This window comes from Podarcis melisellensis (assembly GCF_964234715.1).
Source record: "Podarcis melisellensis genome assembly, chromosome: 3".
In the NCBI taxonomy this organism is placed as follows: domain Eukaryota; kingdom Metazoa; phylum Chordata; class Lepidosauria; order Squamata; family Lacertidae; genus Podarcis; species Podarcis melisellensis.
Window position 1 is genome coordinate 89,464,670 of NC_138530.1, and position 25,271 is coordinate 89,489,940.

A 25,271-nucleotide genomic window follows, 5' to 3' on the forward strand; every position below is an offset into this window, starting at 1 on the left:
ATCTGCTACTAATATTTGGCAGTTCTGCATGCCCATCACCATTTTAATGTTGATCATTATTGCTATATTGGATTACCTGCCAAAGAGAGAGGAATGCCTACTGTGAACCTATTGACTTTGAGGCACACTTCTCAGATTACTGTCACCCTCAAGGCAGGCAATTATAACCCAGTCTTAATCACAGTCAACATCAGTAGCACAATACATGCACTCTTATGTTGGATGGACCTGAGGTTCTAATGCCTTCTATTCTTAGATACTGCCAGGGCTTTTTTTCAGCCAGAACTCACCAGAAATCAGTTCCGGCACCTCTCAGGTGGGTGCTACTGCCATTCTAAGAGAATGAGGGAGGCGTTCATGGTGAGTTCTAGCACCTCTTTTTCTAGAAAAATAGCACTTGGTTGGTATACTTCTAGCTTAATATCCCACCAGTGTTACTTGTTGCTTACTAGCCAAACTACATGTTACACACAAATGCATGCAACTCTAGGCCCGTAGCCATTCTGAGAGAGAGAAAGCCACATTCAGGGTGAGAAGGTTGTGTCATCATGGGATCAGTTTCGAATCCTCATATCACAAATTCAAAATTTATCCCGTTTTTGTTCAAACACTCATGGAGCAGCCAGAAGGGCCTCTCCTGGCAAACAGCTTCTTTCTCACAGCAGCAATGCAAGCCAAGAACATGTATGTGAACACCCCAAGTATATTTGCTGTCCCCGGGTGCATGCGGAAGGGCAGGTGAAGGAAACGTTAACTCCTCTTTTGCAGAGCAAATACCTCAGGTTGGGGCAATCAAAACAAAGAAAACCTGCCCCTTATCTAGCCCATCCAGCAGTCTCCCACTTGGCATTTTTGCCTATTTGGAGGGCCCTCGAGGAACTACTGTACTGCCCAAGGTTAGTGCTGCAATGTGGGGATGAGGAACCTACACCGTGTATATACTACAAAGCCCACCATCCATTAACATTTGACCATGCTGGCTGGGAATGATAGGAGATAGAGTCCAACAAGATCTGGAAGTCCATCAGTTCCCCATCCCTGACAGAGCAGCTCATACCTTGTACAGCATTCCTTGACTATTCTGATATACCTGGCAACACTGAGTGGATAAGTGACAGGCAGCAAGAAGTGATTCATTACCTCATCTCGTGCTAATGATGATGATGATGATGATGATGATGATGATGATAATAATAATAATAATTCATTATTTATACCCCGCCCATCTGGCTGGGCATCCCCAGCCACTCAGGGCGGCTTCCAAAAAAATATTAAAATACTCTAATACAGCAATCATTAAAAGCTTCCCTAAACAGGGCTGCCTTCAGATGTCTTCTAAAAGTCTGGTTGTTGTTGTTCTCTTTGACATCTGGTAGGAGGGTGTTCCACAGGGAGGGCGCCACTACCGAGAAGGCCCTTTGCCTGGTTCCCTGTAACTTGGCTTCTCGCAGTTAGGGAACCGCCAGAAGGCCCTCATTGCTGGACCTCAGCGTCCGGGCAGAATGATGGGGGTGGAGACACTCCTTCAGATATCCTGGACCGAGGCCGTTTAGGGCTTTAAAGGTCAGTGCCAACACTTTGAATTGTGCTCGGAAACGTACTGGGAGCCAATGTAGGTCTTTTAAGACCTCTGGAAGCAGTTTTTCCTCTTCAAATAAGACTGTGAATGTGCACCTACCTCATTCTGCACTGCATTTTGTTCTGTGAGCTGCCCAGGGAACTTATGTAATGCCACAGCTCCATAAATCCAGTAAAAGGAAAACAACCATAAATTTTATATCATACAAATGTTCTCGTGCAAATAAGGACTTTCAGATGTTCAGGCCAGCAGCCGAAAATCCAAGTCGTTGCAAACATTGTGCCACAACCTAATTAAGCATGCTAAATGCCCATTAAAATCACATGTAGTTTAATTGAAGCCTCGTTATTTTTACATTAGCTTTAGGAGTATATTACATGGATTCTCACTGAGACTTTACCGCTTAAGCAATTGCCATAAAACGTAATGACACATATTTCTACATTTTCAGCGGTTAATGAAGCACCTATTAGCTACTAAAGCACCTGCACATTGACACACCAAACATAAACCTTGAAATATTCCTCATTTCCAATGGTGTTTTTTTTCAGAATACTGACTGTTGGAGGGCTGTTTGCATAAATAAAGACTCTTACAACTGGGCTAGAAAATCAACAATCACACTGTCTCTGCTCTACATAAACACCATTCATTTAAAGCACATTTCCACCCCAAAGAATCTTGTAAACTGTAGTTTAAGGATGCTGGGGATTATAGCTTTGTGATGGGTAAACTACAGTCCCCAGCATTCTCTGGAAGGAGGAGGTGCGCTTTAAACGTGTGTCATGTACAAAGCCTGAATTCCATCAGTTCCTCTGAGCATACAATGGGTGTTAGGTTGATGAATGACTACACCTCTTATCACCTTTGACATTTTGCTCCCAGAATCTGTCTTGCACTGCTTACCTTGTACATTCAATGAAAACAAGTGATAATGATTTTCCTAGGGAGAACCATGTCAGGTACAGCTGGGGAAATTGATGTTTGAATACTACCCCATTAAACGTCTTTTTTTTTCTTTTGCAGGGGAAATACAAAACTGGCACAGTAAGGATCAGCCAGTATTTTTCCATGTGCATGAAGGTTTTTGCTTCCACCAATTCTCCACCTATCCTTGGGATACATTCAGAAATAGACCTGTAACCTGAACAGGTACAATGCAAGAAAATCTTGTTCATTGGGGCTAATGAAAGGTAAAAAGGTAAAGGTACCCCTGCCCGTACGGGCCAGTCTTGACAGACTCTAGGGTTGTGAGCTCATCTCACTCTATAGGCCGGGAGCCAGCGCTGTCCGCAGACACTTCTGGGTCACGTGGCCAGCGTGACAAGCTGCATCTGGCGAGCCAGCACAGCACACGGAACGCCGTTTACCTTCCCGCTGGTAAGCGGTCCCTATTTATCTACTTGCACCTGGGGGTGCTTTCGAACTGCTAGGTTGGCAGGCGCTGGGACCGAATGACGGGAGCGCACCCCGTCACGGGGATTCAAACCGCCGACCATGCGATCGGCAAGTCCTAGGCGCTGATGTTTTACCCACAGCGCCACCCGTGCCCCTGGGGCTAATGTAGCCTTTCTCAAATGACTGGGACATTCTAGGTTGCGCGCAGTGATTACGACTAACCCAGGTCCATTCATTTCAATGGGCCTTTGCTGAGTAGAACGTCACCAAATATAATCCTGTGTTTATCATGTTCCAACTGAGGTCAGACTACTACACATTTCTCATTTTCCATCATAAAGTAGTTTTGGCAATCACCTGTCTTGGGGTTGTCTTATCTTGTACCATTTCATATTGTTCAATCAGTTTTATGTAGGCTTAGAGCTGTCTGAAAATTAAGAAATTATTTGTGACATACTGTAATAATCAGCTTCCAAAGGTATAGTCTGAAAGCAGGTGAGTGTAGCACTTTCCTGAATGTCAGCAGGTTAGTGCCTGGAACAACATGGATGATGCCCTGGACCCCATGTCAGGTGAAAGGTGCAGGGATATAAATGAAAGAAAATAAAAAATTAAAGGCTTACATGTCTTTAGAAGCTTATTGAAACTGATTCTCTCTCTCTCTCTCTCTCCATTTTCTGATACTGTCAGGAAAAAACAGTCCTTGAATGGGAAGAGGAAAAGGTTGGGCACCTGAATCTGCTTGCAGAAATTATTGTGTACAAACCTTCTGGATACAGATAGGTAGCCGTGTTGGTCTGCCATAGTCAAAACAAAAAAAAATTCCTTCCAGTAGCACCTTAAAGACCAACTAAGTTAGTTCTTGGTATGAGCTTTCGTGTGCATGCACACTTCTTCAGATACACTGAAACACTTCTTCAGATACACTTCTGTTTCAGTGTATCTGAAGAAGTGTGCATGCACATGAAAACTCATACCAAGAACTAACTTAGTTGGTCTTTAAGGTGCTACTGGAAGGATTTTTTTTTTTGTTTAAACCTTCTGGATGTTTCTTAAGCAGTTAGGAGGGTGGCAACACAAGATTGGGCCTTTTCTGCAGTGGCTCCCCACTTGTGGAATGCTCTCCCCAGGGAGGTTTGCCTGGTACATATCTTCAGGCACCAGGCAAAAATGTTTCTCAATAACTAGGCCTTTGGTTGATTGAACATTCTAAAGCTTTTAAAATGTGTTTGTGGGAAAGGGGTTACCGATTTATTTTTGTTTTATTATGTATCTGGGGTTCTCATTTTGTATTTTTATGTTGTGAACCTACCTGAGATCTTTGGATGAAAGGTGGTATATAAATTTAATGAATAATACTAAATAGAGTAACACAACTGACAAATCCTTCTGACCAGTATTCAGCAGGCATAAATGAGTCACAAAAAAATGCTTTATACAATATACAACTCAACTTTATTTCATTTCAAAATGTAAATCGTTTTCTGATCAGCCGAAGCTGATTTTCTAGGCAACACGCGTTAAAAACACTTCAGGAAGTTATACAGAATTTTTCAACAATCATTTCACTGTATATTCACTGTCGAGTTCCTGATTACTTGTGGTATGCTACTGATATTTTACAACAAATACAGAGGCCATTTTTAAGCTGCAACACTTCAGCTCACTTCAGCATAGATCTCATGTCAGCATCGCAGCAGACTGGTAAGTAGCATTCCCTACAATTAACTTCTAATCCGAAATCATGTCTGAAGAGAGAGAGAGAGAGAGAGAGAGAGAGAGAGAGAGAGAGAGAGAGAGAGATAAATGCCACAGACTGAAATTGTATCTAATAATCTCCATCAATTGATGTTCCAATTTATAAACAATTAGAACTGGATTACCAAGTAAGATTTTACTAAGCCACTAACTTACAGATAGTCATGTACTCAGGCTATTGGATAATTGAGAAAAGGATATTAAATTCACTATAAGAACCTGAAATTGAAGGCACATTAACATTTTAAGTGTAGTGGAAAGTGATCTGAATATATATTCACTACTCTAAAAAATTACGACTTGGAATGCTTCAAATGTATGTTCAAATAAATTCCATCATATAGGCACCATAATCTTCTGTGTATATATTTTCTCAGAAGTAAATCCAATGGAATTAAATTGGGCTTAGTCTGAAGTAAGAATGCACAGTATTGTAGCCTTACACCTGTCTTCATCCTAAAATGATGCACTTGAGAGCATCTTATGCTCCTTTTCAATTCCTTATTCAGGGCTTTGTCAATTAATACAGCTCAGGTCCAGCGTACATTAGGGACTACCTGAACCCTTATAGGTAAAGGTAAAGGGACCCCTGACCATTAGGTCCAGTCGTGGCCGACTCTGAGGTTGCGGCACTCATCTCGCTTTATTGGCTGAGGGAGCTGGCGTACAGCTTCCGGATCATGTGGCCAGCATGACTAAGCCACTTCTGGCGAAGCAGAGCAGTGCACGGAAACGCCATTTACCTTCCTGCCGGAACAGTACCTATTTATCTACTTGCACTTTGATGTGCTTTCGAACTGCTAGGTTGGCAGGAGCAGGGACCGAGCAATGGGAGCTCACCCCATCACGGGGATTCGAACCGCCAACCTTCTGATCGGCAAGCCCTAGGCTCTGTGGTTTAGACCACAGCACCACCACGTCCCCTAAGTCCATGTGTTAAGACATGCTAATTTATCACAAAAAATATGAATGATACCTTCTGACCCGCAAGTCCTAGGCTCTGTGGTTTAACCCACAGCGCCACCCGCGCCCCTGAACCCTTATATCCCAGCTTGATTGTATTATTAATTATGATATATGAACTTTATATACAGTTGTGCCTTGGAAGTTGAAAGGAATCCATTCCAGAAGTCCATTCAACTTCCAAAACGTTCAGAAACCAAAGCGCGGCTTCTGATTGGCTGCAGGACCTTCCAATTGGAAGCCACTGAAGCCCCGTGGGATGTTTGGCTTCCAAAATAGTTCACAAACTGGAACAGTCAATTCCGGGTTTGTGGTGTTCAGGAGCCAAAACGTTCAAGAACTAAGCTGTTCAAAAATCAAGGTACGACTCTTCATCCGAAGATCACAGGGCAATTTATAGCACAGCTTTATCACTGAGATCAAGTTGGTGAGACTCATCTGACAGTGACAAGAATCTCAGACTTTCATGCCATTGGCTCAGTCCAATGGCAATTCAGGAGGCAACTTCTGTTTTAACCTTTAAATGTCGGATGAAAACTTTTCCAGGTTGTCAAGATAATGCCAGAAGTTAAGAAATCACCTTTCTGTAATATCTGACTATCTACAATATTGCTGTACACCACTTTGGGTTTCTTTTAATGAACTAGCATCATACAAACATTTTTAATAAATAAATAAAATTTATAATAGCTGGTGACTTTGAAGCTTAATAGGTACCACATAGCATGTATTCAGTAGTATTAAATTCCCTGTTGTACTCATTAGACACTGAAGTGACAAAAGAGCAATTATGAGATTAAGGAGGAAAACATAATAACTGTTCCAGCTCCCAGACAGAACATCCCACAAGTGACAGCCCTGGTAGGAAAGAGAAGACAAGAAAAAGACCTAAGTACACAATGCCTAATTGTCCTTGTGGGTAGCCTGTATGAATTGTGTATTGTTTTATAATGATTTGTTGGGTCTCTGGACCGTAATAAAGATTGATGAATTGTCCTTGTGGAATTTATTGCTGTAGGATGCTGTGATGGCTGATGAGTAGGGATGTCAGGGAATTCAGCTGGAATCAGGAGTGGAAATGGCTGCAATTCACATGCTCATCTGAGGTCAGGAACAGAGATAAAGCAAATGAATATGAGCAGCATTAGCCATAGGTTTTTTAGTCTGCCACTGACGTTGTTTTCTGCATTGTTTCCCTTTCATTACTTTTGGCCATTGTGGACAGTGAGACAAACAACATAGCTTTCAGTGGAAGTCAAATTGTAGTGGATCATAGAACTGTAGAGTTGGAAGGGACCACGAGGGTCATCTAGTCCAACCTCCTGCAATGCAGGAATCTTTCGCCTAGCATGGGGCTCGAACACACAACCCTGAGATTAGGAGTCTCATGCTCTACTGACTGAGCTATCCCAGCTGTCAGAATCAGTGCCAACTGTGATGAACACAAAACAGGATGCCTCCTGACAGTCTACCCTAGGAATTGCAACTGAAGCAACACATCTTAACCAACACAGGAAAGGGGTGTGCTGTCCAGAGTGCAAGCATGCTCATATGAATAAATAATTTTGATCCATTATCAGTAGAGAATGTCTACAGTGCTGTGTTGTTAACATCGCATGAAACATCCAGCTGTGACGATGTCCCTTTTTGTTAATAAAAGGTATTATTTTACACAGACAGCCTATAATTATTTCAGAGATCCTGGAGGCTAAAGACTGATGCACTAATTCATTGATGAGAGTCTACGAGGTCTTTATTAGGCAACTTCTGCAACCCATTTGGAGGGTCATCAATGTTTCTGTTCTGAGTGCAGAGAGCAAGATGGCTAGACTCTCCTGCCATGTGCCTTGATGCTTTACATATTGAAAATGTGGGTCATGAACAGGAAACACAGTATTGCAGTGGTCAGAGAAGGTTTTCGCAACCTTGGGTCCCTAGATGTTGTTGGACTACAACTCCCATCATTCCTAGCCAGCATGACCAGTGGTCAATTATGATGGGAGTTGTTCAAGAACATCTGGAGACCAAGGTTGAGAAAGGCTGGGATAAAGTATTGGTCTAGAACAGTGTTTCTCAAACTTGGGTCTCTAGCTGTTTTGGGACTAAACTCCCATCATCCCTAGCTAGCAGGACCAGTGGTCAGGGATGATGGGAATTGTAGTCCAAACACAGCTGGAGAGCCAGGTTTGGGAAACACTGGTCTAGATCCTGGGAGATGAGGGTTCAAATCCCCACTTAGCCACAAAGCACACTAGGTGAGCTTGGAGTAAGTCATACTCAGCCTCATCTACCTCACAGACCACTGTGAGCACCATGCATGCCACCTTGAGCTCCTTGGGGGAAGCTAGGATAATAAACAAATCTACCTTAGGTGGTTTTTGCAAAAACGTTCTCAAAATCTCTTGGTAGACAGTGAGCTCTGCTGTGAGGACTGCCATTGTCTGGAGCGTTTCCTCTGCTTAGATCTTTGTTTTCCTGGTAGGACAGCAAATCCAGCTTGTTTTGTGCTCTAGCAGAACAAAGCTGTAAAAGTTTCCAGTTAGAAAAAATATTGCTATTCTGAACACAACACAGGTATGCTTGCCTCTCTCTTTTTCCTCTTCAAAAAAACAGCATAGCTTTTAGAAATTTTAGAAGTTTTAAATTTGGGGAAACAGAATAAAGGCTTCACTCTAGAACAAGCTTCCCCCTCCTGCCCCCACACCAGCCATAGCTGAGGAAGAAGTTTGGTAGGTGAGACTCCGGACAGCCATGGCATGAGAATAACATGTCTACATCAGGTCAGCCATCCACTCAGCAACAAGAGTGTTGGCTGCCGTCTCCTTGTTCCACCACAAAAAAGGTACAGGCAGGATTTCTCCTTCCCCTTCTATATGATTAATTCTATCCCACCTATCGCCATGCCGTGACCACCATTATTTTCATTTATAGGCACAAGTGTGTAATTTGTGTGCCGTTTAGTGCTCTCTTTCACACAGTTCCTGAAGCTACTCCACTGCCTTCTGATAAACTAACAGGTGAAAGTCAAGGTTTTGACTTTAACCTATAAAACAACTTGTGACCAGGATACCTGGAGGAGTGCCTCTGCCCCTACTGTACTGTCCAAGCATTGCACTCCTGGCTGTGTCACTATCTTGGTTGGAGGAAACCAGGTTGGAGTGCCTTCTCTGTGGTGGCCCTCTTTCTATATATATTTTTAAATATGTACACTTCCTTGAGCTTGATTGTCATAGGAAGTATTTGAATGCCTTTATAAAGAAGTAAAATAAATAAACAGATCAAAGGATTTAACCCATGCATGTGAACCTGTCATACAAAACAACCTTTTCCCATCTACACCCTCTCCTGATTTTCATTCTTACATTGCATCAACAAGAACAAATCTGAGTGAGCGGTCATAACCCTGCATGCATTTAGAAATGCAGAGGGCTTTACCATTACCTCTTTGGAGCTGAGTGCTTCATTTTCTGGAATGGGCACTATCGGATGAGTGGGCTGCAAAGAGAGGAAATGTCAAGAGCGTTACAAAGCAGACACTGCAATGGCACTTAATGGCATTTCATGGGGGGTAAACACCTGGCGTATTGCAAATTACACTGAAGATAAATGTTCAGCTTTTGCCCATGAACACTGCATGACAGCTTGATATCTGAAAAACTCCTCTCGCTGCGTTGTTAGCAGAATGCCCATCGTTAAGGCTGTCAGCATGCATGTGCGGGTTTGTGTACTTTGAAGATTTTGAAAGTGTGTGTCTGCAGTGCATCTCAATGTGCACTGTGTACAGGCACTCAGACACACCCCGATATTTTGCAAGATTCCCATCAGTGGTGGACAATCTTCCAAAGGTTGTTTCGGGTAGTGGTGAAGGTGAGCCCCCACCCATAACAGTAGCCTTAAAAGTTGTGCTTCGCCCTTTCCACAAGATTAAATAAAGGAACATATTCACTTGTGGAGACTGTTGGAGGATGGGTGCTAAACCAGTTTTCAGTCTCTGGTGACCTCAGCCACTGAGCCTTACGTTTGCTGCTACCCACATAGCCCCAGAGAGTGCTAGCTATATAGTGATCACCACTAAAAGGTAAAGGTACCCCTGCCCGTACCGGCCAGTCGTGACCGACTCTGGGGTTGCGCACCCATCTCGCTTAAGAGGCTGGGGGCCAGCGCTGTCCGAAGACACTTCCGGGTCACATGGCCAGTGTGACGAAGCTGCTCTGGCGAGCCTGCACCAGCACAGCACACGGAAACGCCGTTTACCTTCCCGCTATAAAGTGGTACCTATGTATCTACTTGCACTTAAGGGTGCTTTCGAACTGCTAGGTGGGCAGGAGCTGGGACTGAATGATGAGAGCTCACCCTGCCGTGGGGATTCAAACCACCGACCATACAATCGGCAAGTCTTAGGCGCTGTGATCGCCACTAGCTTAGATTAATTTAAAAGGGAATTAGATCAGCTCCTCTGTCTATAACAGCCTTCCCTAGGCTAAGGATGTCTCTGGATGTTGTTGGGTATCAAGTACAGGATGATGAGAGCTGTAGCTCAGCAACATCTGGAGGAACCAAGGATGGGGAAGGCTGGTCTGTAGCTGAGGGTCTTCTTGCCTACATTGAATCCTCATGTTTAGAGCTTTCACTTTTGGGGCTTTCCATAACCAGCTGTTTTGTCCCCTGCTAGAAATAGGATGCTAATTTAGATGAAGTTTAGTTGCAATTCCCCCCAAAGAATAAAACCCCACATCCAGAAAATGCCAGTTTTTATTCATATGCAAACAACCCATTTGTTTCCAGGGAGGTTAGATGATGTTCCATCAAGGAAACATTGACCCATACTTTCCAATGCCTTTTCCTTTTCACAAAGGTCTGATTTTGTAGGAAGAGGAAGGGGGGGGTGCTTGCAAGAATGCCAAATCAACTTTAATTTCTCGACCTGAATTTGCCAACATGTCACTGAATCCCACCAAAAAAAGGGGGGAAGAGTCAGGGAACACCCACTCTCAGCTCTAACTCCAAATTGTTGGAGTTAGAGTAGAACCTATACACATACCATTTGTATGCAGCTAAGGACCGTGCTGAGAGTAATATGAGTGTAGGTATGTCACCAGTGGCTCCTCTCTCCCTGACCTCCCTCACCTGCCCCAATAAACCCAAGTGTTCCTTCTCCTCCTTGGGCATCTTAAAAGGCTTTCTGACACTGTTCTCTCTAGACCAGCAATTCCATGTCAAAACCCTTGACACTTAAGCTGCAGTGCCAGAAGATCACAAAATAGATTAATTAAACCTTTATTCCTCTTGCATAAGAGAATGAGTCATGTTTCCTTTCCATATTTTTAATGGTATGGTAGATCACCTGCTATCACTCACAGCAGGAGCGTGGGGCTCCTTGAACGACTGTCTTTTTAGCTGTGGGAGGTTTTTTTCATTCCCAATAGGAACTGTGTGCCCTTGACATCAAATTATACCAGTTGGCAACTGGCAAATGCCATAGCAACAAGACTGTTTCCAACATCTTCTGTTTCCCACATATTTCCTGTGCTATTTAGTGAGGCTAACATCTCTTTCAAACTTTCATTCTCCCTAGGCATTTAAGACATGCAGATCTGTTTTGTCCTGATGTGAAAGGAATGCAAAAACATAAACTTTACACACAAATTTGAAAGGCATATCCAATTTATTTCTTAGGTAAACTCAATTCTTTCAGGCTGTGTGTCCTGTCTTACAGAAATCAGTCCTTTGTTTGAAAGCTGTCCGGTTCAAGTCCTTTTCAAAATAAAGAACCATCTTAAGGGAGACTTTGAAGCTACCCATCAACAGACAGTCAGTACGACCTGGTCAGGAGGTCACAGCCTTAATCGTGATGATGAGAAGCACTTCTTTTTACATTATATTACAGGCTTAGTCATGCTGGCCACATGACCCAGAAGCTGTACACCGGCTCCCTCAGCCAATAAAGCGAGATGAGCGCCGCAACCCCAGAGTCGGTCACGACTGGACCTAATGGTCTTTACCTTTACAGTGGTACCTCTGGAACAGGATCCATTCTGGAGGTCCGGCCGGATCCCGAGGTTTTTGCAACCGAAGGAGAAGAGTTAGACCGCTTCTGCTCATGCGCACACAGCGGTAGATGGTAGACTGCTTCTGTGAATGCGTGCATGGCGAAACACTTCCAGGTTTGCTGCTTTCACAACCCAAAGTTTATGTTACCCGAGGGTTACGTAAGCCGAGGTGCTACTGTATTCATTTCCAGATTTCTCCTGGTGTTTTGCCTGTGTCTGCTTTTTAACCAAGACTAAAACAAAAATGCCATATGCAGAAAATGGTGCCACTCCACACAGGCAAGCAGGTGTGGGAAACCTTTGACCCTCCAGATGTTGCTGAACTTCTCCTCCCGTCAGCCCTAAAGAGCATGGCTCAGGATGATGGAGGTTGTAGTCCAGCAGCATCTGGAAAGCTAAGGTTCCCCCACACCTGCTGCTCTTTTGCATCATCTGCTCTTTCAAGGCTCTGCAAACAACAACAACAAAACTATGCAGGCTATTTAATTCTTACATGAAAGCCACTTCCATCTCACTCCACACCAGACATTTACAGCACACCCATACCCCCCCCACACACCCTGGGAGCAGGGGCAGATCTACTATGGATCTAAAAGTATGTCTTAATAGATCTAATGTTTTGAGCATGTTTTAATAGATTTAATAGACCACCATCTGTGGTGAAAAAACGATCTAAAAGTATGTTTTAATAATGGAACAATTAGATTGCTTTTCACCACAGAGGGTCACATAGCAGGCTCAGGAACAATCAACTAAACAATCCATTGGTCAAATAATACAATGTTTTTAAAAAGAACAAAGCCCACAACAAATAGGTGTAATGTTTAAATCTGCTTCCCTGCAGATCCCTCTGTTTGGTTCCAAGTCCTGCCCTCTGCAGCAACAGAAAATAACTCTACTCCAAGCTAAACATAGCCAACTTATTCAACATGACATCCAAACTAGGCAAATGTATAACTTGTTTCAGTGTAGAAATGTGCATTTTGTGAAGTGGTTCTGACTGACGTAAGGATGTTGGGGTGAATGGCTCAAATGTGCTGTAAATCTGAACTTTTAAATTAGTCCTTTGCACCTCTACGACAATGTGCATTACTGTTACATCTAACAACAACAACAACAACAACGTATGCACCCCGCCCACCTGACAGGGTTGCCCAGCCACTCTTGGGCAGCTTCCAGCTTTGCCGGCGACCTCCCCTTTCCCTGCACGCCCGCCAGCTGTGCTCCATCAACCATATGGCTGGTGGGCGTGCAGCTTCCTTCTCAAGCCTCCACTGGAGGAGTGATCCTTGCAGAGGCTTGGGGAAATGTCAACAACTCTGGGAAAGGGGGTGGGGCCAGAGGGATCTTTGCACCATGGCACCGGATATGCTTAAGATGGCCCTGATACAAGGCATAAAAAGACTCTTTCTCACCAAGTTAATTTACAATGGCACTCACAGGGGATATATATATATATATATATATATATATATATATATATTCTTTCTAAATGAAGAATTGCTTTTTCAAAAGCAAATGAAAAATACCTGAATCCATTCAGCTTAAGCAGGTGTGTTAATGCTTCATGAATGCTGAAGGTCATTTTGCTCAGTGAATCTTGCTCTCTAGTGGTAGAATGATCACAGTACAACTTACCTAGTTAATTCAGATTTCATTGTAGACACAGCAGAAGGTTAATTTAAAATTCAACTCATGTGAGATAGTTTGAGAAAATGCCTGGGATATATTTTTAATGATGCTGGAAAGACTGCACTTTCTATTGGAAAAAAAAAAATCTCTAAAGCTAATCAGAGATCAAGTGAAATTTAGATCAAGATCAATGAAATTTAGCTCTGCCGTGCTAGGATATCTACAGTGTCTGAAAATGAATGGGGTGGTATTCAATTATGTTTTACACAGAGTGGACCCACAGAAATTAATGAAAAAGACTAAGTTAGATCTAGTAAGTCTACTCTGAGTAAAACTTGATTGAATACCACACGAAGACTGGAATCATAGCGCATGAATTTAAAAACAACAACATAAGAGCAACCAAGCTTTTCTGGGACACTCAAATAATTTTTAATTCTGGTCTATGTGGTCCAGAATTTGACTTAGTGTTGAATCTGATCATATTATATACTCCACAAAGATGCTTCTGGAAATAGCATCCTCGTGGTAACTTCTCCTCCGACCCCATAATATTTAGCAATGCTCCCCACATGATAGGGCATTTTCCCCAGGCCTGCATCCACATCCCTATCAGCCAGTGAGGCTGCCTTGAGGAAGGCAGTGAAATTCACAACACAAGGACGCTTGTTTTAATGCTTTTTCATTTCACAATATTTGAAGATGCTTATTAGAGGCCGTATATAACCTATTGATGTCAAGTACCTGCCAAGTAAGTGTCCTTAAAAGTAAAAGGTAAAGGCAGTTAAGTCCAGTTGCAAACGACTCTGGGGTTGTGGCACTCATCTCACTTTACAGGCTGAGGGAGCTGGCGTTTGTCTGCTCTGTCGGCCATTTTTCCAGGTTATGTGGCTAGCATGACTAAGCCGCTTCTGGCGAACCAGAGCAGCACACAGAAATGCCATTAAACTACTTGCACTTTTTGGTGTTCTTTCGAAATGCTAGGTTGGCAGGAGCTGAGACTGAGCAACAGAAGCTCACCCTGATGCAGGGATTCAAACCGCTGACGTTTTGATCAGGAAGCCCAAGGCTCAGTGGTTTAGACCACAGCACCACCCACGTCCTTACATGCTTAAAAGTGCTATGTTTTTGAAACTGCCCTGATTTGTTGTGAAGCATCCAGGTATGGTTCTGAATACCAGTTGCTGGGGAACAGCATCAGGAGAGGGCTATTGGCCCTGCTGATGGGCTTCACACAGGCATCTGGTTCATAAATGGCTGCTTACCTGGTCACAGGACAGGTGGCTCCAAATACTTACCCTCTGGGAGCAGTGCCTGATTTAGGCGGTCAGCCATTGGAGAACTCCTAAGCTAGCTGCTAGGGAGTACTGGGCTTTCCCGCCATCTGTTTATCTGAATCCTGGCCAATCTGGCCAGGCAAGTGGGCAGGGTTTGGGAGCCAATAAAGGCCATCTGCGTCTGACCCCAGGCCTTTGGTCTGGTCCAGTCGGGCTACTTTTATGTTCTTATGAAACCATTTGGCCAAAGGGCACTATATCAATGCATTTGTGTATAGAATTACTTTGTTTTTAGAATTGCTGCCTCAAAAACCTTGGCCCTTCATTAACACAACAGAAACACCAGGAAGAGACACTTCTCACCTTGTTATACAAAGTATTGCGACGGTAAGGACTATAAGAACTGTCATGGATGTCGCCAAAGATGGAACCCAAATGATTGAATGGACCAGGAGTTAGCAAGTCAGCATGAGAGAGCCCCTGTGGGTGCAATGGGGACTTAGTAGGAGAGTTCAGTTTAGTATATAAATAAGGATGGGAAAGAGATGAATCCTGGAAGAAAGAGAAGCAGACAAAGAGAGTGGTTAATGGACAACCCAAGAGGCCCAGAGGGGATGCCCAGTTTGCTTGACTTTGTACGATTAAGAATTCACTTGTTATTTCTGTATGGTTTTGTGGATGTTAATACGGTTACTGCAGCAGATACAGTAAAGGACTGCAGTTTATTATAATATGAAAGATGGGCTCGTCTCAGCAAGGGAGAATCTACTATGTTGCCTCATGCCCCTGTTGGATTGGACACAATTGTTCTCAAGTTGTTTGGATAAGGAAGAAAAAATAGTTAATGTAGCGGGACAAGGAGTAGCTGGTGAACGTCTGATTTGCTTCATCCGAGGGTGGCATTAATGGATACCTTCCCATGCTATCCTCACAGCAACCCTATGAGGCGGGTTCATCTGAGCTTGGCGGCTAAGTGGGGTTGAGGGTCCAAGTCTCCCCATTCTCACCAACCCGTGACACAAAAGTGGGGAGGCACACAGCACAATGACATCAGCATAGGAGGGGGGCAGTTCTTATTAGATATGGGGGGTGAGTGGGAAGAGGGTTTGGTTCAGGGATGGTTTGTTATTTCCATTGTTAAAAATATCCACCTGCATACTTAAGACAAATTCAGCTACATTGTTCCAGTAAGAAAATCTCAGCTGAATTAGGAAAAGAAAGAAGTTTTACCTGATCAGTTTGGAGGCCACCGGTTTCTTCTAGGTACTTTCTGAATGGGTTTGGTTGGGCAGGTTCCTCTTCCTTTAACGTTATTATTTTTGCTTTCACCATTGTTGGACGAATGACACCAGGCTTTGTCTAGTTTCCAGGAAAGAGAAGTAGAGAGATACGTTTGTGTGTGTGAATTGTGTGCATGTCTTGGAAAACTGCATACACTGGTACCTCGGGTTACATACACTTCAGGTTACATATTCTTCAGGTTACAGACTCCGCTGACCCAGAAATATTACCTCGGGTTAAGAACTTTGCTTCAGGATGAGAACGGAAATAGTGCTCTGGCGGCGCGGCAGCAGCAGGAGGCCCCATTAGCTAAAGTGGTGCTTCAGGTTAAGAACAGTTTCAGCTTAAGAACGGAACTCCGGAACGAATTAAGTACTTAACCCGAGGTAATACTGTACATTCTTAGATTTTAACTTGCCACCCTTACATGTCATAAAGCATAAAGATACATTCGTTACTTCTCATTGAGCATCCCTTCTTGCCGAAGCCAAGAACGGTTAAGTATGAAAGGGAAACTGCTGCACTCGTCCACCCTGATGCATTTGTGGCACAACCAGTATAAATCATAGCTGAAAACCACCTTTGGCGCATGAGACATTGCTGGACTACAACTCCCATCATCCCTGAGCGGTTGTTGCAGCAACTGGAGAGTCAAAACTTCCTTTTTCTTTTTCTTTAAGATTGTGTATAAAACCCAACCCACAAGGCACGCTGAGGCATTATTTATTTATCTTATTTACACATGCATACACGTCCAGGTAAATAAAAATGTCTTAACCTGGAATCTAAAGGCTTGCAAAGTAGGCACCAGTGGAACCTCTTTACCAGGGGATTCCAAAACCAGGTACCACCCCTGAAAAGCTTTGTCTTTTGTAGCATCGCAGCCCAAAAATGGAAGGCACCAGGGGCAGGGCCTCAGTGAAAGATGAGAAGAAAACTCAGGCAGAATGTGGTAGCTAGCAAACTGCATATAGCCTACTAAAAGTGAACTGTGGCATGCCAGGTGTTTAAGCCATCTGTTTCACTGTCCCAGATAGATAAGCTTTTTCTCAAGCTCCCCTGGTGGAATACATTTCACTTAGCGCCGTGGTTCTGAACCCCCCACCCCTGGACACTTTGAAAATTGATGGGGGTCTTGGAAGATCTCTTAATGATTTTTCTGCCTGTTGTAGGAATTGTAATACACTGTGCTAGAGGCTGGATGATTTTTAACTGCAGTTTCGCAGACACACCTCAGACCACCTGTTGCACCTACTTACTACCAACAAGGTAAGAAAAAGGAAGAAAAAGTTTGCATCTGTATTGGAATTATTAAAAGGTGGAGAAAGAGAAAGGGAAAGAGAAAGGAGAAGGAGAAGGAGAAGGAGAAGGAGAAGGAGAAGGAGAAGGAAGGAAGGAAGGAAGGAAGGAAGGAAGGAAGGAAGGAAGGAAGGAAGGAAGGAAGGGAAAGAAAAATTACTTTCAATGCATTTTCTGTCATTCTCCTACCAGGGCTATATTTCACTCAGGAAAATATTAATAGAACATTTTGTATTCTATCAATACTTTAAAAAATTAAAGCAATGACAGTGGTCTCATACAACCCACATAAGGGTAATAAAAATTCCTTTTCATGTATGTATCAGAAGAACAGGAGGCAAAAGCCTTGGATTTAAGAAGTCTAATTTTCGTCCTCCCACTGGCAACTAAATTACTGCTCTCCAGAAATTCCTAAGAGGAAAATGCAAATTCTTCTATTTGAGCCCATGTTTATGGAGCAACAAATCTCATGAACATTTACGAGATACAAGTTACTTGTTTTGTACACGTAAAACACATAACTTAAACATTTTGAACTCTCTTTTAGCACTCTATACTTTCTCTGTATTGCATTGTGCTTTAGGAAACATCAGGTCTTCATAGATGCCTTATGGAAGCCAATACTTAGGAAAGCCAGATACATAACCAATAAGAAAATATTTATTTGTATTTGCTTGTCTCCTATTGCTGATCACTCCCATTTTCCCCAACACATCACAAGAGTCATTGTGGGTGGCACAACAATTCATCACTCATATTGAAAATGAGGACCACAAAAGCTTTCCCAGGGGACAATTTGCCCTTATACTGTCAAAGTCCACTTTCATAACCATAAGGACTAGAAACCTGATGTCGAAGGAAAAGAAAGCTGAGATCCTCAGGATACTGAATGCTATGCCTACTATCAATTTCTAGGCTTGCATGCTACATTGCATGTCAATGGCTAGACAGGGCTATGGGACTAGGTTTCCCCAAACCCCTTCCTGTCCAACAGTACTATGAAGTTCAAGTTGTTACTTAATGCTCATGATCTGTTAATGAAATCGAGGCATTTCAAAAACAGCGAGAAATCCGTTTTAGAGTTCCAAATAAGGACCTTGCTTTCTTGACACCATAATAAGCAGCCTGCTGAATATTGCTTTGCAGTTAATAAAATGATGAAGTCCTGAGGCTCAGTACCAGACTGAAAACACGACATCTCAAGCGTTTGATTTATTCAATGGAAGATAACTGCAAAGCAGCTTTGAATACAATGGTATCAGCAATCCGCTGCATTGATATTGTTCCTAACAAAGCAATATATTTGGCAAGCCTCTTTGTCAGCCACTTGGCCAAAGTAATTTTGCTTGACAAATCACAGCCCAGCTTCAAACAAAGACTCTCCTCCCTGAAAGAGAGGGGAGTGGTTGTGGGCGGGAGCCCGAGCACCGCTCAGCAGGGGGCGTTGCCCCCTGCCTCCAGCTCACCTGGCTGGCGCTCACGCCCCCCCGGTGGCTACCCAACCAGGTGCCGCGGTGGGGGCGTGTTCAGCAGCCTTTTGCTGCAGCGTCAGCCTTTCCCTGGCCTCATTCCTCATTCCTCGTCGTCGTCCCATCACCTCAGACCGCCCATGCCCAGTAAAGGACACTAGGCGGTACCTCTACCTCAGACCGCCCGGCCCGGGTCCGTTTCTGGTCCATGAGGATGGGTCACCATTGTTGAGGCACCAATTCACCAGAGTACTTCGCAAGGCTATTGAGGCTTGTGGTTTATCCTCCCAGGAGTACGCTGCGCACTCATTTAGGATTGGCGCCGCAACCACGGCCATGCACCTGGGGCTACCGGCGGACAGGATCAAAGAAATGGGCCGGTGGAAATCCAATGCTTATAAGGCTTATATTCGCTAGTACGCGACCTGCTGCTTTACCCTACTTACCTGCCTTTCTTTTCTGTCTTTTACCCCCAGCTATGCTCAGGAGAAGCGTGTGGATTTGCGGCCACAGTATAGTTCATTGGGCCCGCGTACGAGCGGTGAGCTGCAGCCTTGCACCCAATCTTGGCCTTCCACATGGTGTTCGAGTTTCCTGGTTTTCGAGAAGAGGCATGCGTTGGGAGGAGCTTATGCCATTGCTGTGGGAGGAAGTAGCCAAGTTCGGCCCTCCCGACATCCTTGTGATTCATTTGGGGGAGAATGACCTCGCTAACAGAAGGAGTGTGGACTTGTTGTGGAGCATAAAAAGAGACTTGAATGCATTTGCAGCCTTGTGTCCCAGAACAACGGTGTTCTGGTCCTCCTTCCTGAAAAGAATTGTTTGGCGCGGTGCGCAAAGCTGTATGGCCATTGAAAGAACCAGGAAACTCGTAAATCGGGCGGTAGCCCATTGGGTGCGCTTTATGTATGGCTGAGTCATTTATCATGACCGTATCCGGACCGGCGAACAAGCTTTATACCAGAATGACGGCATCCACTTATCGGATCTGGGGAACGACATTTGGTTAGCTAGTGTCAGCAAAAGCATCTGGGATTGGTTGCAGCTTTGAAGGTATTGGCGGCGAGCCTTTGGCTCGGGTGGCGGTTAGGCATTGGAATAATGTGTTGTGGTGTGTCGAAGTGCTAGGTGTGGCCATCGCCTATGCCTTCAATTTTTAGGGGTATTCCGTTAAAGGAATCTGGCGGTCGTGTATTCTGTCCGATGCCTGCTTGGCGGGAGGCCATGGCATGACCCGCGGTGACAGCAGGGGTGAGCCTATAGTTGAATTAGCATCAACAGGTGATGAACCCCTGGTGAATAAACCCACTTGTTTCGATCCAATGCCTAAGCCAATACCTTTTCATTGCTGTAATCAACAAAGTTGTGGCCTTTTCTAGCCCATTAACCTTATATCACGTGTCCTTGTGTCTTCATTTCACTTCGCGGGGGTCGGGCCCTCGAACCACAACACGCAGCTCTATTCCAAATGCTGGGCACTGTTCTGCGAAACTCTTTCAGATGCATAGCTGCATCTCCCACAGGCAGGGAGACAGGGCAACAAATGCTTAGGCATTTAATTTATTATCACTTCATTTTTACTTCTAGAAAGAGGCACTTCCAAGATTTTGTTTTGCACATGCCAACATAAGTTGATCTACCCACTTCTAAGCAGTGCACTATATGAAGGAGTGAAACTAATCTTTATTTCACCCGGTCAAAGACCAAATTTGGCACACACACCCATGCGCATTTGCATCATACACTCACAAAGGCTGGGAGCCTCAGTGGTGCCCCTCTGGAGACTTCACCCGGGTCAAAAAAAACCCAGTTAGCACCCCTGAAGCTACAGCTCTGCTATATGCAACATGCAGTTTGGCCCTAGGTAGAATAATTCCATGGGACACGGGTGGCACTGTGGGTTAAACCACGGAGACTAGGGCTTGCTGATCAGAAGGTTGGCGGTTCGAATCCCCACGATGGGTGAGCTCCCGTTGCTCGGTCCCTGCTCCTGCCAACCTAGCAGTTCGAAAGCACGTCATGTGCAAGTAGATAAATAGGTACCGCTCCAGCGGGAAGGTAAACGGCGTTTCCGTGCACTGCTCTGGTTCACTAGAAGCGGCTTAGTCATGCTGGCCACATGACCCAGAAGCTGTACGCCGGCTACCTCAGCCAATAAAGTGAGATGAGCGCCGCAACCCCAGAGTCAGCCACGACTGGACCTAATGGTCAGGGGTCCCTTTACCTTTACCTTAGAATAATTCCACGCCTGTAGGTTTGGTTTAGAGCCCTGCAACTTAATGTCATCCTGAGCGATGGGTTGCTCTGACACTGCATTTTTATTATTTAATTGGTTGTTCACATATTTAGGTTTAAAAGCCATGAAACTATAAATAAATAAAACTACCTTGACTCCAGTGATGTGTTTTAAATGCAATCATTTTCAACTCCATAATCTATTTTATTTTATTGTTGTGGGGAGCGTTAATTTAGACATGAAACATACCTTTTGCTTCTCAGGTGCTGCAGATTGCAATGAACGAAGGTTAGCCTGAAATAAAATACATGCAATATCAGTTCAACTAGAAGCATACATTGTTTTCTGTCATGTTAAAAGTGTCTTGTTTTTCTTTGGGAAAAGTATGAACGCATGAGGCTTTACAACCCAAAAACAAATGATGTGTCAGGTTTTTGTTTTTTTTAATGAAACTAAGCATCACAATAGTACATAATAATCAAAGAACTAAGAAAAGGAGAAAGGTAGCCCAAATGAAATTTGTTTCTACAAGCAACAAAATGAATTGCACAAAAATCTAAATGCTCATAGCAGCAGCTTACCCAGGGATAGAGGGAGGGGAAAGTTCACATCAGTTCACCTTTAAAAATGAACTTAATTAATACGTGAACCAAAACACAGCTATATTTTAAATTCTCTGATTTTTGCAATTCAGTTCTGCAGACAAGTAATGCACACAAAAACACATTCACTAAGAAAAATTGTTCATTATTAAAATCCATATATTAGTGAAAATTACATACTCAACAAAGCATTACATTGGGGGAAACTGCTTGCATAAATGTGTATATTTGGAAAATTGTATAAACTGTGTATATTAGGAGGGATTTGCAAGCAAACGCTGGTGAATTTTCATGATGACTGAAGACTAGACAAATGAGAAACTGAGAGGAACAAAAACTGAGAGATTCTCCTCTCCCTAATGGTAGGCACGTTATATTTGATTCCTGTTTCAATACTGCATTATTAGCACTTGTGGCAAATGAATGTCAGCTGCATATTTGTTGCACTAAATAAATTGATCTTTTGGAAAGCCCCCAGGCAGTTACCACTGGAACAATGCCCCAAACATAGTTTAACATGTTTGACAATTTCAGAAGAGTGATTGATCACTTCTATGATCCCTTTTCAAATCATTATGATAAAAAACAACAACCCATCACCTCTCTAGCTATCTATTGCACTGATTTAGAAATATAAATAAAAAATAAACTGGGGATTTTTATTCCTTTACCTCCTACAGTGAGACATCTGAGGAAATAAAACGAATTATAGGAGTAACCATGAATATGTTTTCTCATGTAGACTAAAATTGCAACATCAACCTGTCTTGAAATAAATACCTTTCCCTGGATAATAAATGTTCCCTCCCTCTGTTAATTGTGCATAGAAGGGAAAACCCACCTATGTTTTCATCAAAATCTCTGCGCTTAGCCACCACCTTATAACAAAATATCCATGGTATGACAGGAGAAGCGAATACATTTTGCAGTGAGAAAGTAACATCTTAGTTGGAATCATTCGTGATATTTCTTACAAATTCTTTTCAAAATTACAGTGTTTCATTCCAAATATTGTCATATTTATCCAAGCAGAGTCTATGTCTTTAAGTGGTTCGTTCATTGCAAAATATATACACACAGAAGTGCAAGATTTGCAATACACCCCAAACCTGAAATTTTAAGCGACATCAGCAACTTTACACAGAGGAAAATAGTTAAACTATGAAATTTGTCTCTGCAAGAGGAAGTGATGGCTTTAAAAGAGGATTAGAAAAAGGCCACTAGTGGCTATTAGGCAAATATCTATGTTCTAGACCCTCCAAGTTTCCCTATTTTCCAGGGACAGTCAGGGCTTTACAGAAGATGTCCCAATTTTTAATTTGATCCCGGAATGCCGTATATATGTTGGAAGCCACCCAGAGTGGCTGGGGCAACTATTCTTACTATCATCATGATCATCACCATCAGAGAAAATACAGTTGGTGCCCTGTTATAGCTCCTCATAGGAGCTAATGAAAAAATTCCAAGTAGGATTCAAGATTTCTGTTCCAGGTGCCTGTTCTGTAAGGAGCTGCTGCCAGGTGAAGAGATGGATAATGCCATTTAATGCTTCATTAAATGCTAATGCCTTCAAGCCACTTATTTTCAGTTCCCTGGAGATGGGCTTCTGTCATTCAGTTTGATAGACTAAAGATGATTAAGATTATAACGAATAATGTGATTTTGAACGTGGCATTCTTGTAAAGGTATTATGATCAGTGCTTAATGTGTGTGTGTGTGTGTGTGTGTGTGTGTGTGAGAGAGAGAGAGAGAGAGAGAGAGAGAGAGAGAGAGAGAGAGGAGATGCCAGAGTTCAGATCTCTCTGGAAATACCTTTCCAGGTCTGGAAGTTGTTCTTCCTAATCTGTAGCGACTTGCTGTAGCCAGTCAGTGATGAGAAAATGCACTCTGCATTTATATGTTCGAAGGCTGTGCTGTGCTCTTGCCAATAGATACAAAGGCTGAGTGCAGGCAAGAAATTTAAAGTCCATTTATGGAATTACTTACAAATCTTGTTTCCCGTCCACCTGGTCTCTGCGAAGACATCAGTGTCTGTAGGTAAAGATTAATCAGCCCAATATTGTAATTGCAACATAGATTGGCCAGTTCTGTGTGCATTGCGCTGAGAGGTTTTGTGCCAAATTGTAACATTCAGGCAATTTTCTGCTGTTGTTGTGATCACCAAACAGCAATGCAGACGAGTAACAACACAATCTTATGCACATCTATTCAGAAGTAAGTCTGACTGAATTCAGGGAGGCTTGCTCCCAAGTGAATATAAGATTGTTGCTTAAAATACACACAGAATTTGAACATGAAAAAGGGTGTCTTGTTAAGATATTATGACTATGTTGAATGAGACCATTGTGGTCAATCACTGTAGCACATTATTCACGGTCAACCATCCAGAACATTATTTAACCCTACACCGGAATATGTTTATTTTTCCTTCTGGGAATTAAGAACATCAGAGTTAGTTAGCACATTGCTCCCATGGTGAGGAGCTAGAAGGACCACATAATTATCCCCATTTGGTAAATGTAGACAGGTAGAACAAATTGGGTGGTTCACAGGATAAAACCACAATATAGAAACACAAAATACCTTATTTTTCACCCTATAGGACGCACTTCCCCCCTCCAAATATGAAGGGGAAATGTGTGTGCATCCTATGAGGCGAATGCAGGCTTTCGCTGAAGCTTGGAGAGCGAGAGGGGTCGGTGCACACTGACCCCTCTTGCTCTCCAGGCTTCAGGAAGCTATCAGCAAGCCTGGGGAGACCACGGGAGTTCCCGCAGGGCTCCCTAGGCTGAGGATAGCAGCCTGCTGCCCGGAGTGCGGGGCACACTGAAGCTGCAGCTGGGGGGAGGGAATAATATTTTTTTCTTTATTCCCCCCCCCAAAAAAAAACTAGGTGCGTCCTATGGGCCGGCGCATCCTATAGGGCGAAAAATACGGTACATAATCAAAATAAAAACAAGAACAATCCAATAACGTATTTTAAAAGGGCATTGAATGCAAGATAGAGGGGAAAAATCGCATCCCTGTCAGTCCACCACAGCACTGTGCCCCCTCCTCCTCCTCCCTCCTATTATTATTATTATTATTATTATTATTATTATTATTACCATACCCAAAATCAGGGGAGGATCTTAGGGGCCCTGAAAAATTTGGGGGAGGTGCAAATGAGGCACCCAAATTTGTGGTTAGTCACTTCTGGCCTTATGTTTATGTAGTTCCACCCACAGAGTGAAAAACCTTCAGGGTATTTCGCACCAGAGCAGGAACTTGTAACCCTTCCATTGTCGTTGGACTACAGATCCCATCATTATCCCGGGCAATTGGCCATGCTGGTTGGGGGCTGATGGGAGCAGCAGTCCAACCACCTCTGGAGGGTCATAAGTCCCCCCCATCCCTGAACTAGAGTCAAAGATGAAGCATGGGATGTATTAACAGCCCCAGACTACTGTGCATTTGTCAGATGGAAAAGTACAATTTCGTATTAACTTGAATTTGAACACCCTTAGCTTGTTTGGTTCATGTTTTCAGGGAAGTAATGTTTTGCTGTGGACATCTGGGTAAGACAACATGCATTCTGGTATCCATGGGGAATAATGCCCACTTACTTTGCCTGCATCTGAATCCAATATGTTCTGCAGGGAGCCTGGAGAAGAATCACAACGGCGCTAGAAAGAATGAGTTGAAAGTGTCAAGTGCTCAGTTGCAGAAACCAAAAGGGGTTGGGGAG

The 25,271-nt window shown here is 43.4% G+C and overlaps 1 protein-coding gene and 1 long non-coding RNA gene across 10 annotated transcripts in view; both read right to left on the reverse strand.

The window, feature by feature from the left end:
* Positions 1-4,406: 4,406 nt before the first annotated feature.
* MLIP (muscular LMNA interacting protein) overlaps positions 4,407-25,271 on the reverse strand; it is a 56,955-nt gene continuing 36,090 nt past the window's right edge. For 3 of the 9 annotated variants that reach the window (XM_081906078.1, XM_081906070.1, XM_081906074.1), the window contains 9 exons: positions 25,150-25,209; positions 23,531-23,575; positions 21,192-21,236; positions 15,888-16,016; positions 15,021-15,209; positions 9,140-9,193; positions 8,065-8,221; positions 6,516-6,556; positions 4,627-4,725 (listed from right to left, as the gene is read on the reverse strand). In XM_081906078.1, the coding sequence (XP_081762204.1) occupies positions 8,066-8,221; positions 9,140-9,193; positions 15,021-15,209; positions 15,888-16,016; positions 21,192-21,236; positions 23,531-23,575; positions 25,150-25,209 (678 nt within the window). In that variant the 3' untranslated portion in view covers positions 4,627-4,725; positions 6,516-6,556; position 8,065. Of the gene's footprint in view, positions 4,726-6,515; positions 6,557-8,064; positions 8,222-9,139; positions 9,194-15,020; positions 15,210-15,887; positions 16,017-21,191; positions 21,237-23,530; positions 23,576-25,149; positions 25,210-25,271 lie in introns of all 9 variants that reach the window. The other 6 variants (XM_081906072.1, XM_081906071.1, XM_081906076.1 and 3 more) reach the window with 6 other exon arrangements.
* Positions 16,601-21,185, reverse strand: LOC309367405. Its single transcript, XR_014167140.1, has 2 exons — positions 20,160-21,185; positions 16,601-18,615 (listed from the first exon to the last, which is right to left on the reverse strand). It is a non-coding gene; the product is annotated as an uncharacterized lncRNA (long non-coding RNA).